The sequence below is a fragment of the Haliotis rubra genome, unplaced genomic scaffold, assembly GCF_003918875.1.
Source record: "Haliotis rubra isolate DU_JTF1 unplaced genomic scaffold, ASM391887v1 Scf243, whole genome shotgun sequence".
In the NCBI taxonomy this organism is placed as follows: domain Eukaryota; kingdom Metazoa; phylum Mollusca; class Gastropoda; order Lepetellida; family Haliotidae; genus Haliotis; species Haliotis rubra.
The window spans coordinates 853,717-872,724 of NW_025766481.1; the positions used below are offsets into that span (position 1 = coordinate 853,717).

General features: G+C 39.2%; 1 protein-coding gene across 1 annotated transcript in view; it reads right to left on the reverse strand.

Annotated features, from left to right (window-relative positions):
* LOC124278895 (protein unc-93 homolog A-like) overlaps positions 1-19,008 on the reverse strand; it is a 70,058-nt gene extending 51,050 nt beyond the window's left edge. The window contains exon 1 of the mRNA XM_046714699.1: positions 18,931-19,008. Within this exon, the coding sequence (XP_046570655.1) occupies positions 18,931-18,976 (46 nt within the window). The 5' untranslated portion in view covers positions 18,977-19,008. The remainder of the gene's footprint in view (positions 1-18,930) is intronic.

Below are 19,008 nucleotides of genomic sequence, written 5' to 3' on the forward strand. Positions count from 1 at the left end.
ATACACTGATTCATGTATAAACAAAAATGTGACCATTTATTGAAATGACATACAACTGATAATTCCCCATGGCCTTATGTAATACACTGGATATTGGGTTGAATGGAAATCTGATACTCAAAGACAATCATAAAAATACTGAATCTTATCTAATTACCATACATGTCAACTATACCTTGGACTACTGCCAAATGGATACAATTATTTTCATATGCAATCTGCAGGGCATTAAAAATGCCAACCAGTTGTGAAAGGTATGGCTTTAAAGCACCGATGAAATTAACACAGGTACTATTGGAATACTGTAGGAAAACCTACCTGTTACAGACTGCTCATTCCACATGAAGAAGTCAACAACTCATGTTAATAATGGTGCTCATTAATAATTATCTAATTAACCTAATTATCTGAATGTAAAACAATCTGTATATTTTTTGGCTGTGGTATACCTTCATATGTTACCCTACCTAAGGCAATACTGTAGGAACATGTCCTACTAATATCATCAGATGTAAATAGTTCATTTCTCCCCCATTATTTAAGTTGTATGATTACTCATTGCCATTGATGTTGATTTATATCTGAACAAAGACACCTGCACGGTATCATGCCAAATGACATGTACTGACATCCATATATCTATTCTAATGAACATATTCAAGATAATCAGTGATTAAATACTATATTTTACAACGGATGGCTGAAATGTTAAATCAATTCACTTTTTTTATGTAATTAGCTATCCATTTCCTCCATCTACAAAGTTAGGGTTGATCAATATGCCTTCAGCAAACCATTAATTACATGTGATAATAATCGATAGCATAAAATTTCAGTCTGCTGAACCTAAATGTTTTTGATAAATAGATATTTCAACTAAATTCTAAAGTTTGGTACACTTAATAATCTTCATCCTCTTATGGTTAAGAACACCCACAAATTGGATCAATTCATCTACTATTTGTAAATGGTTTTAAAGAAGAATTTCAAAACAATGTGTGCATAACATTTTCCTCCCAATGTCAAAAGGTAAGTGCAGACAATGATTTCTTCATCAAATCTGAAATCAATCATACTAAATTATCATTTCTGCAAAGTTCTAACTCTCTTGTTTGCCGTTTTGAGAGGACTGAAACATTTGCTATATTCTATTTTAAAAACTAGTGATTTTTCAATTTTGATGCCTGAAATGCATCCCCTTGTGGCCAGCAACACCAGTAAAAAAGTTTCTGCTCAATCCATCAAGTGGCTCTAGAGAAATGTCAAAATTTGTATTTCTGCAACATGATCACCAACTGCAGAAGCTGATTGCTGCTTGTGGTGCCTAGGACACATTGAACAAACCTGATAATAGCTCTGGTTATTATCCTACATTAGAATTATCTTTCTGAGACCTTGAAGTTTCTGGAATTTGGAGGTTCCCACATTTTCTGAATTTAGATTAATAATATTCAAAAGGATAATTATGATAAACAATAATTACGAAAAGAAAGTCCAGACATGTTTTTTTATATGTAACTGACAGGAACCTTCTAGCATTTGGGTTTGAATAAATTAATAAACTGACAAAATATTTCTGTTTTTTCTTATGTTGTTTGTTTGCTTGTTGCTCCAGCTATATGACAGCCTGTAAATAATGGACTGGGGGCCAGACAAACCATACACTGACAATTAGAAAGCCCCATGCCGGTAAATACAACAAAATGGAATCAACCCTGTCAACAACGCCTGACCTGATCCGCTCAGTCACCTTGTATGAACATGTTGCTGGTCACAACTTCCAACAAAGAATCTCCACAGGGTTTACAAACTTCAGGAGGCCCTTGAGTATGTTAATGGCCAAAGTGTGTTGCCTCAGGTGAGATTTCCATCCAAAACCACATTTACTCACTAGACTAAGTTATGTAAGTGCCAAGCAAATTCAAGGTCAAAATGACAGGCCAAACATCAGCCAAGCATCTGCAAAACTTAAAAGTGTAATATCAATAACATTGATACCATGTACAAATGTTTCATTTCTGTCACACCGCTTCATTTCTCTATTTGAATATTGAAGCCATGTACAAATGTTACATTTCTGTCACACCGCTTCATTTCTCTATTTGAATATTGAAGCCATGTACAAACGTTACATTTCTGTCACACCGCTTCATTTCTCTATTTGAATATTGAAGCCATGTACAAACGTTACATTTCTGTCACACCGCTTCATTTCTCTATTTGAATATTGAAGCCATGTACAAATGTTACATTTCTGTCACACCGCTTCATTTCTCTATTTGAATATTGAAGCCATGTACAAATGTTACATTTCTGTCACACCGCTTCATTTCTCTATTTGAATATTGAAGCCATGTACAAATGTTACATTTCTGTCACACCGCTTCATTTCTCTATTTGAATATTGAAGCCATGTACAAATGTTACATTTCTGTCACACACCGCTTCATTTCTCTATTTGAATATTGAAGCCATGTACAAACGTTACATTTCTGTCACACCGCTTCATTTCTCTATTTGAATATTGAAGCCATGTACAAACGTTACATTTCTGTCACACGCTTCATTTCTCTATTTGAATATTGAAGCCATGTACAAACGTTACATTTCTGTCACACCGCTTCATTTCTCTATTTGAATATTGAAGCCATGTACAAACGTTACATTTCTGTCACACCGCTTCATTTCTCTATTTGAATATTGAAGCCATGTACAAACGTTACATTTCTGTCACACCGCTTCATTTCTCTATTTGAATATTGAAGCCATGTACAAACGTTACATTTCTGTCACACCGCTTCATTTCTCTATTTGAATATTGAAGCCATGTACAAATGTTACATTTCTGTCACAGTGTTTCATTTCTCTATTTGAATATTGAAGCCATGTACAAATGTTACATTTCTGTCACACCGCTTCATTTCTCTATTTGAATATTGAAGCCATGTACAAATGTTACATTTCTGTCACACCGCTTCATTTCTCTATTTGAATATTGAAGCCATGTACAAATGTTACATTTCTGTCACACCGCTTCATTTCTCTATTTGAATATTGAAGCCATGTACAAACGTTACATTTCTGTCACACCGCTTCATTTCTCTATTTGAATATTGAAGCCATGTACAAATGTTACATTTCTGTCACAGTGTTTCATTTCTCTATTTGAATATTGAAGCCATGTACAAATGTTACATTTCTGTCACAGTGTTTCATTTCTCTATTTGAATATTGAAGCCATGTACAAACGTTACATTTCTGTCACACCTTCTTCATTTCATTTCTCTATTTGAATATTGAAGCCATGTACAAATGTTACATTTCTGTCACATTTCTGTTTCATTTCTCTATTTGAATATTGAAGCCATGTACAAACGTTACATTTCTGTCACACCGCTTCATTTCTCTATTTGAATATTGAAGCCATGTACAAACGTTACATTTCTGTCACACCGCTTCATTTCTCTATTTGAATATTGAAGCCATGTACAAACGTTACATTTCTGTCACAGTGTTTCATTTCTCTATTTGAATATTGAAGCCATGTACAAACGTTACATTTCTGTAACAGTCTTTCATTTCTCTATTTTAATATTGAAGCCATGTCATGTACAAATGCTAGTTTCAATTCTCCAGACCTTGTGTTTTCAATTGTCTGAAGAAGTCTGATGTAATCAGCCAAAGAGTAGAGTGTGCAACACAGTTTGCATCCATTTCAATTTGTGGTTAAGATAAAACGTCACATTCTGAAGACAATGTGTTAATTTTATATCTGTAGGAACACTAGATGGATTAAGCAGTGAAAAAGCAAATGATTACAAATGAGCTTATGAATCTCTACTAAGACTTTAAACCATTTATGACTCAAATTAATCTAGGCTGAAATTTTGTTGGAGTGCACTGCCTATGAATATATAAGAACAAAACAAATAAAACTTGTTGCTGAAGCTATACACTAACACAAACATTTGTGATATGTTGCAATGGTAGATAATGCAATCTAATTTCTTAAATCTATGAAGCTGTCCATGAGATCGAATTGCATTCATAAAGAGCACATTTCACATCGACAGACAACACTAAATCACTCCTAACAATAACACATGAAATAGCAATGTAACATTGTTTAGAATAACTGGGACCTGAAAGAAGATATCCAATGACAATCAATGTTGTATGACAGCAAAGAAGCCTTGCACCAAGCTAAAGGGCCAGTAATTGCTGATGGCTGGGAAACAACTGAGAGTATTCATTTCCCCTTTATACACTGAAACCCGAGACAGCAGCCAGAGAACATCAGTCCCTTGGTAGCTGGTCAGAACAGCATCATCTTACACCTGAACCAGAAATCCACCATCATCAGCACTGTTCAATAAAACAAGTACAAGAAGTTACACATGTTCCTAATTCTCCATGGACTAGTGCATGTTCTAATGGGGATTTGTTCTCTAGCCATATGTCAGTGCCATCTTCCTGTAGCTGAAGTGTGAGTGAAATCTGAACCCTGACATTCCCATACCGACTACTTGATGCTGTTGCTAGGGGATTCTATAATAAAGGTTTCGGTTTTCAAACCTTGATTCCTATCCTTGTCATATCACAGGGACTGCAATTTTGTTGATCTTGTCCTGGAGACCGAAGTCAGTTGCTTCCTAGTTACTGCATGCTCAAATTACAGTAAAGTGTTTGTTTCCTCCATGCATTGTTTCAGAGAGTCAGCTTCGTTCCAGGGATCAACAGTAAAAACATTTGTAAGCAGCCAATATGGCTGCTGTGTTACTCTTGTCAGGAGCCACATAGGTGGAAAAAGCCAATTCTAACTCAAAGAATTCATTTCTTTCATAGTTTTTCAGTTGTTCTAAATTATCAGAAACCATGAGTTTCAAAACATTTCTACAGTGAAAGACAAATATTGACATTCCCCACTTCTAATAGATTAAGATAATTTTGGCAGATTTCATTTGCTTTGTTCCTTTCAGTGAAGTTCTCAAACCCCATCAAACCTGCAGGTGAACAGCTGTCTCCTAGTGATACATACCTGTGAAATTATGTCACATGTAATTCCTAAAGGTCACTTGTCATAATTAGCTCACCTGACTAAAAGTCAAATGGGCTTCCATTGTGGACAGTTTGGCCAGACTTGCATTGAACAGAATCACAGCCAATATCCCTGGACCAATAAAGCTGAAACTCTAAGAGTCATATGGCTCTCTGTTTATAACCATTGTTTTTCTGGATATGTTTAATTTTGACCTTGATTTCATTAACCCAAATTGACAGAAACTTCTGATGGCCATAACGTATTAATATTTGTTTAAAATGTAATGAAATTTGGTATGCATGTAGTTAGTAAATGGCTCAATACATACATTTTATTTTCAATGATTTTACATTTTGACCTTTATACTTTGACAAAAATACTTGATACTTCAATGCATTTCCTTACACTGTAATTATCATCTCCTTAGAACCCTCAATATGAACAGAGTAGAAATATCCCATACTTGCTCCCAACATTGATGATAGATACCCCAATTTGTTCAAGAGGTCCGAATACAATTTCTCAATATGGTCACCATATTGAAATCTATGTTTTTGGTGCCTGCCTTTGATGACATGTTAAACTGCTGCCTAGATATGCATATGAAGTACAGTGCCATGACACTGATTTCATTATATCTGGTAATCAACTAATAAAATGATGACAAGAAATATCCTTATGCAATGAATGACTCCAGCACTTTTATCACTGAATCATGCTTAGCCCAGTTGAAATAATCAGCAAAACCTAAAGTAATTATTTTCACTAACGGGTTGACTCCATATTTGACATTGACAGATTTCACAAAGTATGGCTTTCACTGAAAGACTTTTCAATTTTACAGGGCTCTAGATTATGTTTTTGGCAACTATTTTTTCACTAACAAATTATCATTCAAATCAGGTATTGACAGTTTTCTTGGTTATTCCAAAAATGTTACTCTCTTGGGAAAAGTCTGTGGAGTTTTTCATACATCAAGGAGAAGACATGTTTTGGCTTAAATTCTGAATCTGGTGACCTAATTTTCATCTGATTGTATGCTGACCAAAGTGTGCCACATTTCATATAAACAAGAATTCTATGTGTGTTGTCCCAACAAGAGGCCAGACAACACTGTTTGTATCCTAGGTCCACTACATTGGAGTTGAAGTACGCATAATGCCTGCAAGAAATACAGGTATGGTATCTAAACAGGATACATGAGATAAACAACAACAGTGTTGTTTTACTAATTAGACTTGGACATTTTTCATGTGCATTTGTTAAAAAAAGCGAGTAAACAAATTCAGAGGGTATTTTATGGAAGTACACAGCTAATCTCGGCCTCTGACGTCTGACAACTTCAGCTTATTGTTTGTACAAGACACTGGGTTGAACCTACAACATCACTGTCAGTCCTAGATTGGCAGGCGCTGCCTTCAGCGGTCTGCACCGAATCACAACCTATAAATGTCAATTTCATGCAAAACTAACAAACCAATCAAATCAAATTATTTTTCTTCTGGCAGGGCATCATATATATATATATATAAGATCATAGGGTCATCACTGTCGATAGCGATCATCCAATCAGCATACATTTTAACTTTAGATGTAAGCTGAAAAGCCAAATTCAAGAAACTCTTGAATGAAAATGAATTAACTCACATTGTTACAATTATAGTTTTGATTGTTTTTGTGGATCTGTTACCTAGATATCTATCAGCAGGAGTGAAAAAACAAACAGTTGACAATCAGTAGATATTTCTGTACTGACATTCATGCGTATCAAGATCTGTGTTGCTAGCAGGTAGAGGAACAAACACTTTAGAAGTTTATTTACAGTAATGCATACACAAAAGAAACAGAATAAAGGAATTCAAAATAAAGATAATTATTCCCTTGGAAGCTTTAATCTTATGCAACAATTAACAATCCTGATTATTATCTACACTGTGAAAATTAGTCCGAAACTTTAACGTCGTGCTGGAGAATAAAAATGTGTATGTTTTTTTTATTTATCCAACACTGATATAATGATAATGTTGTTATTGATGGATTTGTGGTAAGTGTTTTAAAACTACCTGCCCATTTTATGTGGGCTGAATATTGGCTGGATTAGTTCTAGTAATGCTGAGTAATTGCTTCAGTGGCCAAGCTTGGGTAATGTCATCTTAAAGGTCACATGCAACCAAAAAATCAAATATAATTAAAACACAATTATCACTTATTCATGACATATAATATACATTCCTGGTTATGAAAAAACATATAAACAAAATTATAAGCGTACAAAAGCAAATCAAAAGTGCAATATTTTGTACTTGGGTTTACTTCCCTAGAAACGTAGCAGCCGGGTTACCAAACCCAATCAGAGCGGGTGGGTGTGGACTCAAGTGTAATGGCTGGTTTATTTGCAGATGCCCTCACGGCTCATTGTGTGTGTATATATAGAGATGTTGGGTTTTGTAAATACATGCTCATTTTTTGTGTATAACATTTTGCAATCAACAGACATCATAACATGTCATGTGTACAAGTATCTCACCTGCCTGTTTGTGTAATTACATAATGTGACAGAGACCGAACTCGGGCCATAAATCAATACGTTTTGTTTATTGTGTATAGCCTGATAGGTGTTAAGTTCAAATGCATGTGGTCAGTGATCGAAAAGTTGTGTATTGAATATTGTCATTAGCAGACACATAGGTGTCAATAAAACAGACATTGAGTTATCATCTATATCACAGTTAGAAATTCTGTCAGCGCTAAATAATGACATTGCTTTTAAGCATCGAACTGAGAAAGTGACTCGGCAAGAAGAATGTGTGGTGAAATAGACAAATGAAATTATATAAACAGTTAAATCGGTAATCTACTATCATAACATATGAAAAGCTCGTGCCTGTGAAATATCCACAAAACGTTAGAAAAATAGCTCACACCAAAGCCTTCACTGAGTATTCACCGGACAACCCGCTTCCAAGCTATGCTAACCTATTTCACTGCGCATGTGCTATGAGCGCAGCCCAGTGCAGCGAAGCCCAACTGTTGAAACCACTTTTCCCCCAAGCGCTGGGGGAAAATTAGTGAATTGTTTGAACTCCAATTTCGTGCGTTTTTTTTCTGTTGCATTATTTTTCAACTTTATAAGTTGAATTTGCATTTTTTGATGATTTGTTTCGGTAAGTCCACACTGAAAGGTATCAGAATCTGCAAAGTTGTGTTTAACATTGCATGTGCCCTTTAAGATATTACAGTAAAGGAACACCAACAATCTTGCAGAATGAGCTGGGTCCAGTTCAGTTGTGTGACAGTATTTATGGGACACCTACAGGTTTGTGTCGCAAGCTAAAGACTGGACTTCATACTCTGGTTGTGATCAGATTTGTAAGACAACTGTGAAGACATGCAATGTCCAAGTACCATTATCTAAGCCATGTCAGCAGCACTTTTCAAATTAACAACTCAGAAAATAATTTTAGTTGATGCAAACAGAAGTGTGGCTGCTATATGCCAACTGTGACTGAGCACTGATACCTCAACCGGCAGTCAGTAGAGTTGGGGAAACCATAATCCCACTAACAGATGTAAGATGGTCTTCCTCAGCAGTCACACATCCAAATAGTATTACTACTCAGCTGTCATTTCCACCACCAAGTCCCTGTTAAGAATCCGGTACTGAGGATCTTTTCTCCCTGAAATTCCCCACAGGCAATGACTAAGGTCTGGCTGGAATTCAGCTGGCGCCTACCATGTGTGCTTATATCTAGTAAAACACTGGAATACCTTCCCCAGAGATCCCTTCTTCCTTCTGTACACAGCCATAGACACTGTTTTTCTTTATAGGGTAGACAGCGTATTGTCATATTTAGGTTCTTAAATGTATTAATACACTACAAGGTTGACACATATTAACAATAACTGTATTTGCATATATAAATAGTAAAAGTTACATGGACTTTATTATTTTTGTTTCAGTTTAGTAACTGGACAAATTATTGAATGTTTCTGCTTATAACTACACTTGACTTTATTCGCTATATCTATTTTTGTTTTGTTTATCATTTCTGATAGGCCTTCTTTTCTGTTTGGACGACTCATTACTCAAGTCGTGTTTCACTTTAATTTTGGGAGTCTATAAGTATGTAAAGTATATCTGGCAGGGTGGTTTGTAATCAGTGTGCATAGAGGGAGGGTTGATCCACTACTATTTGAGGCAGTTACGACAATAATCATATATCCAAAATTAAAATGTGGATATCAACAGGAATTAATTCCAGTTTTATAACATGCTCTTACTTCTCATGGAAAAGGTACATGGGAATAGTACTGCAACATTCCTTTTGACATGTACATTGAATGGAAACCTGCTTGCAAAGATTCCATACTTATGTATGAGCTACACGTTAAACATGGAGTGAAATATGTAAACCTGCATGTTCATTGATTTGTGTACATAAACACTGCAGTTTAGTTTATGTTTTCTTACAGACAAATGTTTAGCATATACATTCTTAAAATATCTGAAATACTATTAATAAATCATACATTTTTAAAATACTCCTGGGGACACTTAATAAGAGGAAAACAAGCAAAAACTCAACATCCAATTACATAAAATTATTTTGAAGTGCTACAATATATAATATGTACTGAGGTGATATTCTTTACAAGACACAGTAACAGCTATACTCCTACTTCTCTGGCTGTGTCATCTTGCCTTGTCTACAACATCCTTAAAGCGAGGCAGACAATTGCTCCAGCCTGTCAAGATTGTGCCATTTTTTAGCCCTTCAAAATTGAAAAAATGTCTGTCTGATGGTAACTGAAATGTTACTCACATTCTTGGGGTACAAGCTACATGATATGAATGTGTTGAGAATACCTGTAGCTATGGTAGATTTTATGGTTGCCACTGAGTCACCCAGACTGCACAATGGTTCTTACTGACACCACTTGGGAAGTGAGCAGACATAAGAATTCCATGTATTCTGTTTGACCAATTGTAAATCCTGGGTGACCATACACACATAGAGAAACAAATGATAATCAGGCCTTTAAGTTTTTCTAGCATGATTCTCACTTATCAAAAGGCTTCTATTGAACGATGGATCCTGATAACGTATGGCTACCATGTCAGATTATAACACTAATGAGAAGTGCATTAATTTTCTGTTACTAAATTGTAGCCCGGTAATATCCCAACAGTACATGGATAAAGGTGTTCCTGTAATTGAATATTTCAATCACTATCCCCTAAAAATCAAACAGAAATTTGGAAAAGAAATCCTATTTCACTCTCCTACCAATCTCATTAAGCAGTGGCACTAGGTGGTTTAATTATTTCTCCTAACAACAGATTGAAGGGATTGGCAGCTTTAATTTAGCATAGTTCTCATTTCTTGGACTTGCTTGAAATAATCAATAACTTAAATACTGAGACTGACATTCCACTCACAGATACCAATGTTTGTAAAGCCCCACATGGGATTTGGCCTGGCAGGGCTCATTCACTTGTGTGTCTACAGTACTGCCACCTCCATCAGACTCAACACACCCTTCTCACACAACATCCAGCTGTGAGTCTACTGTACTGCCATCTCCATCAGACTCAACACACACACCCTTCTCACACAACATCCAGCTGTGTGTCTACTGTACTGTCACCTCCATCAGACTCCACACACCCTTCTCACACAACATCCAGCTGTGTGTCTACTGTACTGCCACATCCATCAGACTCCACGCACACCCTTCTCACACAACATCCAGCTGTGTGTCTACTGTACTGCCACCTCCATCAGACTCCTGCACACCCTTCTCACACAACATCCAGCTGTGTGTCTACTGTACTGACACCTCCATCGGACTCCACACACCCTTCTCACACAACATCTAGCTGTGTGTCTACTGTACTGCCACATCCATCAGACTCCACACACACCCTTCTCACACATCCAGCTGTGTGTGAATACAATGTACTGCCATCTCCATCAAACTCCACACACCCTTCTCACACAACATCCAGCTGTGTGTCTACTGTACTGCCACCTCCATCAGACTCCACACACACCCTTCTCACACAACATCCAGCTGTGTGTCTACTGTACTGCCACCACCATCAGACTCCACACACTCTCCATCTCACACAACATCCAGCTGTGTGTCTACTGTACTGCCACCTCCATCGGACTCCACACACCCTTCTCACACAACATCCAGCTGTGTGTCTACTGTACTGCCACCTCCATCAGACTCCACACACCCTTCTCACACAACATCCAGCTGTGTGTCTACTGTACTGCCACCTCCATCGGACTCCACACACCCTTCTCACACAACATCCAGCTGTGTGTGTCTACTGTACTCACACCTCCATCAGACTCCACACACCTTTTCTCACACAACATCCAGCTGTGTGTCTACTGTACTCACACCTCCATCAGACTCCACACACACCCTTCTCACACAACATCCAGTTGTGTGTCTACTGTACTGCAAGCTCCATCAGACTCCACACACCCTTCTCACACAACATCCAGTTGTGTGTCTACTGTACTGCCATCTCCATCAGACTCACACACACCCTTCTCACACAACATCCAGCTGTGTGTCTACTGTACTGCCACCTCCATCAGACTCCACACACCCTTCTCACACAACATCCAGCTGTGTGTCTACTGTATCTCCATCAGACTCCACACACCCTTTCTCACACACAACATCCAGCTGTGTGTCTACTGCTGCCATCTCCATCAGACTCACACACCTTCTCACACAACATCCAGCTGTGTGTCTACTGTACTGCCATCTCCATCAGACTCCACACACACCCTTCTCACACAACATCCAGCTGTGTCTACTGTACTGCCACCTCCATCAGACTCCACACACCCTTCTCACACAACATCCAGCTGTGTGTCTACTGTACTGCCATCTCCATCAGACTCCACACACCCTTCTCACACAACATCCAGCTGTGTGTCTACTGTACTGCCACCTCCATCAGACTCCACACACCCTTCTCACACAACATCCAGCTGTGTGTCTACTGTACTGCCACCTCCATCAGACTCCACACACACCCTTCTCACACAACATCCAGCTGTGTGTCTACTGTACTGCCACCTCCATCAGACTCCACACACCCTTCTCACACAACATCCAGCTGTGTGTCTACTGTACTGCCATCTCCATCAGACTCCACACACCCTTCTCACACAACATCCAGTTGTGTGTCTACTGTACTGCCATCTCCATCAGACTCCACACACCCTTCTCACACAACATCCAGCTGTGTGTCTACTGTACTGCCATCTCCATCAGACTCCACACACCCTTCTCACACAACATCCAGCTGTGTGTCTACTGTACTGCCACCTCCATCAGACTCACACACACCCTTCTCACACAACATCCAGCTGTGTGTCTACTGTACTGCCACCTCCATCAGGACTCCACATCCACCCCTACTCACTGCACAACATCCAGCTGTGTCACACTAGCTGTGTGTCTACTGTTCTATACTGCCACACCCATCAGACTCAACACACCCTTCTCACACAACATCCAGCTGTGTGTCTACTGTACTGCCATCTCCATCAGACTCACACACACCCTTCTCACACAACATCCAGCTGTGTGTCTACTGTACTGCCACATCCATCAGACTCCACACACCCTTCTCACACAACATCCAGCTGTGTGTCTACTGTACTGCCATCTCCATCAGACTCACACACCCTTCTCACACAACATCCAGCTGTGTGTCAGCTGTGCCTGCCACTCCCATCAGACTCCACACACCCTTCTCACACAACATCCAGCTGTGTGTCTACTGTACTGCCATCTCCATCAGACTCCACACACCCTTCTCACACAACATCCAGCTGTGTGTCTACTGTACTATACTGCCACATCCATCAGACTCAACACACCCTTCTCACACAACATCCAGCTGTGTGTCTACTGTACTGCCATCTCCATCAGACTCCACACACCCTTCTCACACAACATCCAGCTGTGTGTCTACTGTACTGCCATCTCCATCAGACTCACACACACCCTTCTCACACAACATCCAGCTGTGTGTCTACTGTACTGCTACCTCCATCAGACTCTTCTCACACACACCCTTCTCACACAACATCCAGCTGTGTGTCTACTGTACTGCTCACACAACATCCAGCTGTGTCTGCTGTACTGCCATCTCCATCAGACTCCACACACCCTTCTCACACAACATCCAGCTGTGTGTCTACTGTACTGCCACATCCATCAGACTCCACACACCCTTCTCACACAACATCCAGCTGTGTGTCTACTGTACTGCCATCTCCATCAGACTCCACACACCCTTCTCACACAACATCCAGCTGTGTGTCTACTGTACTGCCATCTCCATCAGACTCCACACACCCTTCTCACACAACATCCAGCTGTGTGTCTACTGTACTGCCATCTCCATCAGACTCCACACACCCTTCTCACACAACATCCAGCTGTGTGTCTACTGTACTGCCATCTCCATCAGACTCCACACACACCCTTCTCACACATACAGCTGTATGTGAATACAATGAACACACATCAGGTAACAGAGCAGGGAGACCTACTAATGTGTGTCTACAATGTACACACTTCAGGTAACAGAGCAGGGAGACCTACTAGTGTGTGACTACAATGTACACACTTCAGGTAACAGAGCAGGGAGACCTACTAGTGTGTGACTACAGTGTACACACATCAGGTAACAGAGCAGGGAGACCTACTAGTGTCAGGAGATCCCACAGTGTACACACATCAGGTAACAGAGCAGGGAGACCTACTAGTGTGTGACTACAATGTACACACTTCAGGTAACAGAGCAGGGAGACCTACTAGTGTGTGACTACAGTGTACACACATCAGGTAACAGAGCAGGGAGACCTACTAGTGTGTGACTACAGTGTACACACATCAGGTAACAGAGCAGGGAGACCTACTAGTGTGTGACTACAGTGTACACACATCAGGTAACAGAGCAGGGAGGGAGACAGTGTACACACATCAGGTGTGTGACTACAGTGTACACACATCAGGTAACAGAGCAGGGAGACCTACTAGTGTGTGACTACAGTGTACACACATCAGGTAACAGAGCAGGGAGACCTACTAGTGTGTGACTACAGTGTACACACATCAGGTAACAGAGCAGGGAGACCTACTACAATGTAAGGTAACAGAGCAGGGAGACCTACTGTGTGACTACAATGTACACACTTCAGGTAACAGAGCAGGAGACCTACTAGTGTGTGACTACAATGTACACACATCAGGTAACAGAGCAGGGAGACCTACTAGTGTGTGACTACAGTGTACACACATCAGGTAACAGAGCAGGGAGACCTACTAGTGTGTGACTACAGTGTACACACATCAGGTAACAGAGCAGGGAGACCTACTAGTGTGTGACTACAGTGTACACACATCAGGTAACAGAGCAGGGAGACCTACTAGTGTGTGACTACAGTGTACACACATCAGGTAACAGAGCAGGGAGACCTACTAGTGTGTGACTACAATGTACACACATCAGGTAACTGAGCAGGGAGACCTACTACTGTGTAATTATATTGTACATTTTTCAGCTAACAGAGTAAGCACACCTACCACTGACACAAAGGAGAACACATGAAGGTTAGAGACTGCTCACAAATATGTGTGTGGGTGTGGAAGAGCAGCAGCTAATATGTCAAAGCAAAACACAAGACACTTTGACATTTCTGGGCCTCAGTAGAGATAGTCAGAGAACATAGTTTTGAAAAGAAAATACAAACTGGACATGCCAGATTGAGCGTAGTTCAATGCTACAGCTATTGATAAGTAATTTCAAAGTGTCATGTATGTAGCTAAAAAGGGATTAAGAATTGTGATTAAGGTGTTGGGCTGATACCTGTTTCCAACATATCCACAACAATTTCTATTGAAACATTTGTATGTTGAATAGTTCTAAAATACAAACTTTGTCATTTGGCAAAACCGTTGTGTTCAAAGCTTAGCCAAACATGAAAACAACAACATTACACAACACCAAAAATGACACAATCAAAGAAGAAATGACCACGCTTATGCACAATAGCTACTTCTAATACATGTATAAAACACACTTAGACTTTTCTCTGATAAAACTATATTAACCATCAAAAGGGTAAACGTTGAAGCAGAATACCCACTTTAGGCCATAAAAAATCAAAATGGTTTCCTGAATGTCAAAGCTGACACAAAAATGATGCCATGTCAGAGATCGAGTCATATAATTTTTCACCCTGGCGTCAATCAGCTACTTTGGCATCAACAGTTAGAGCACTGAGACAGTTTCAGACAGGACACTTATATACTGGACAACCATTGTCCAGTGCTGATGAGGATTACCAAGCTACCTCATTGGTTAAATCCAAACCTTACTCTATATTGGGGCTGTCAGAAATAGACGTTGAATGTCCAAGCATCAACATGGGCGACCTGGTCCGGCAACAGGTGGAAGCTTAACTTGGTTTCCAAGAGAATTAAAAAGAATATTACTGCTGCACATGCTCAGAAGTGACAAGTCTGTTACAGACGCTGATTTCATGAAGAAAATCAACTCTTGACACCCTGAACATTCCACATGTTTCCGACCCTAGTAGAAGTAATAGCTCTTTGCACCTTGCACTATACAAGGTTTTGATTAAAAAAGCAATACTTCAGCCATACAGGATGCAGTATTCTGTGTCCAGTAAAACCCTGGGAAACCAACATTCTCTATTTGTATGTATACACGATGCAGTATTCTGTGTCCAGTAAAACCCTGGGAAACCAACATTCTCTATTTGTATGTATACAGGATGCAGTATTCTGTGTCCAGTAAAACCCTGGGAAACCAACATTCTCTATTTGTATGTATACACGATGCAGTAGTCTGTGTCCAGTAAAACCCTGGGAAACCAACATTCTCTATTTGTATGTATACAGGATGCAGTATTCTGTGTCCAGTAAAACCCTGGGAAACCAACATTCTCTATTTGTATGTATACACGATGCAGTAGTCTGTGTCCAGTAAAACCATGGGAAACCAACATTCTCTATTTGTATGTATACAGGATGCAGTAGTCTGTGTCCAGTAAAACCCTGGGAAACCAACATTCTCTATTTGTATGTATACAGGATGCAGTATTCTGTGTCCAGTATTCTGTGTCCAGTAAACCCTGGAAACCAACATTTTCTATTTGTATGTATACAGGATGCAGTATTCTGTGTCCAGTAAAACCCTGGGAAACCAAACATTCTCTATTTGTATGTATACTATTTGATGCAGTATTCTGTGTCCAGTAAAACCATGGGAAACCAACATTCTCTATTTGTATGTATACAGGATGCAGTAGTCTGTGTCCAGTAAAACCCTGGGAAACCAACATTCTCTATTTGTATGTATACAGGATGCAGTATTCTGTGTGTGGGAAACCAACACAGTAAATTCTGTGTCCAGTAAAACCCTGGGAAACCAACATTCTCTATTTGTATGTATACAGGATGCACATTCTCTATGTGTCCAGTAAAACCCTGGGAAACCAACATTCTCTATTTGTATGTATACAGGATGCAGTATTCTGTGTCCAGTAAAACCCTGGGAAACCAACATTCTCTATTTGTATGTATACACGATGCAGTATTCTGTGTCCAGTAAAACCCTGGGAAACCAACATTCTCTATTTGTATGTATACAGGATGCAGTATTCTGTGTCCAGTAAAACCCCTGGGAAACCAACATTCTCAGTATTCTGTGTCCAGTAAAACCCATTCTCTATTTGTATGTATACGATGGGAAACCAACATTCTCTATTTGTATGTATACAGGATGCAGTATTCTGTGTCCAGTAAAACCTGTGTCCAGTAAAACCCTGGGAAACCAACATTCTCTATTTGTATGGAAACCAACATTCTCTATTTGTATGTATACAGGATGCAGTATTCTGTGTCCAGTAAAACCCTGGGAAACCAACATTCTCTATTTGTATGTATACAGGATGCAGTATTCTGTGTCCAGTAAAACCCTGGGAAACCAACATTCTCTATTTGTATGTATACAGGATGCAGTAGTCTGTGTCCAGTAAAACCATGGGAAACCAACATTCTCTATTTGTATGTATACAGGATGCAGTAGTCTGTGTCCAGTAAAACCATGGGAAACCAACATTCTCTATTTGTATGTATACAGGATGCAGTATTCTGTGTCCAGTAAAACCATGGGAAACCAACATTTTCTATTTGTATGTATACAGGATGCAGTAGTCTGTGTCCAGTAAAACCATGGGAAACCAACATTTTCTATTTGTATGTATACAGGATGCAGTATTCTGTGTCCAGTAAAACCCTGGGAAACCAACATTCTCTATTTGTATGTATACACGATGCAGTATTCTGAGTCCAGTAAAACCCTTGGTATAAAAAACATTTACTATGTTTAAGTGTCTGTTTGTGTATTTGAACCCATTATGATGTCATCTGTCATCATTATTCACCTTTCTTACACAAACCAGTCAAGGTCCAGGTTAAAATATTGATCTTCAGTAACCCATGCTTGTAGTAAGAGGCGACTAATGGGATCAGGTGGTCAGGCTCGCTGACTTGGTTGACACATGTCATCGGTTACCAATTGCGCAGATTGATGCTCATGCTGTTGGTCACTGGATAGTCTGGTCCAGACTCGATTATTTACAGACCACCACCATATAGCTGGAATGTTGCTGACTGCGCTGTAAAACTACACTCACTCACTTCTTACTCAACTAAAGGCAACAGTTTTACGCCTTGTACAGGAAAATGATCACACTTTTCAAGGCTTGTTGTAAGACCTCCTTGTGCTTTCAAACATTTTTACTTTCTTCTATTCTCAAAATGTCACCATCCAAAACCAAAGGTCCATGCACCCACCATTGTCACATTATTAGTCATCATTTGACTTATTTAAGTAGTTGTCAAAAACTGGCAGCAAATAATATGGGTACTAAACACGCAGCATGTAAAACAGCAGTTACGTGAATGTAAAGTCCACCAGTGGCCCTCTTGTTTGCCACATTTGAAACAAATTTAATACCATGGAATAAGTCGGATAGCCGCATATGTGAGCATTATCATGATACATACACTGGAACAGCTTGCTAACAATCCTCAACATGTGATCTGTCCTCATGATCTGAGGTGTGGGGCAGTACTTCATGCTGGCCATATAAGACATTGGGTCTTATCACTTTGACTTTTGTTACTACCCACAACAATAATCTGTTCATGTGAGTAGTGTCATGGAAAGTATACATAATACAGCATGGGAACTACTTAGAAAAGCACACAGGGAACGCTTCAAAATTTGTCTTGAGTGAGGTGCCAACATCATCTATTATGTGAGATAAAGTCATTTTAAGAAGGTAAGTTGAGAACCATGAAACTACAATTTCACTGAAGTCAACCTCTATTGTTCTGATAATATCATATCATCTATCGGCAACTCCATAAACAATGGTGAACATCATATTGTTCTAAATGAAGAAAGCAAGATGGCATCCTCTCGCTGACAATTATCCAAATACTCCTGAGTAGTAAAATTATATGAAAGTTAAAACATTCTTCTTTCAGTATATGGATGCATCCAAGCCATAATACATTGCAATAATCAAGGATTTGAAGTGAAAATATATTAACCACTGTAGAAGTTTTCATATTTGATATGTTCATATTTTCTGTGCCAGAGCCACACTGATAGATCTTAGTCCTAAGTTTAAATTCCAGTACTTCTCAGCTATATATATTAACATACTATTGCTTTTTGTAGACAAGCCATGGCATTTTCCAGGGCATTTACATTACATGAAAAACTATAGAGTACAAATTACCTGTCAGAGACTGTTGAACTACACACATAAGACATGTCATGCACATGACATACAACACGTCTACACGTCTCACATATG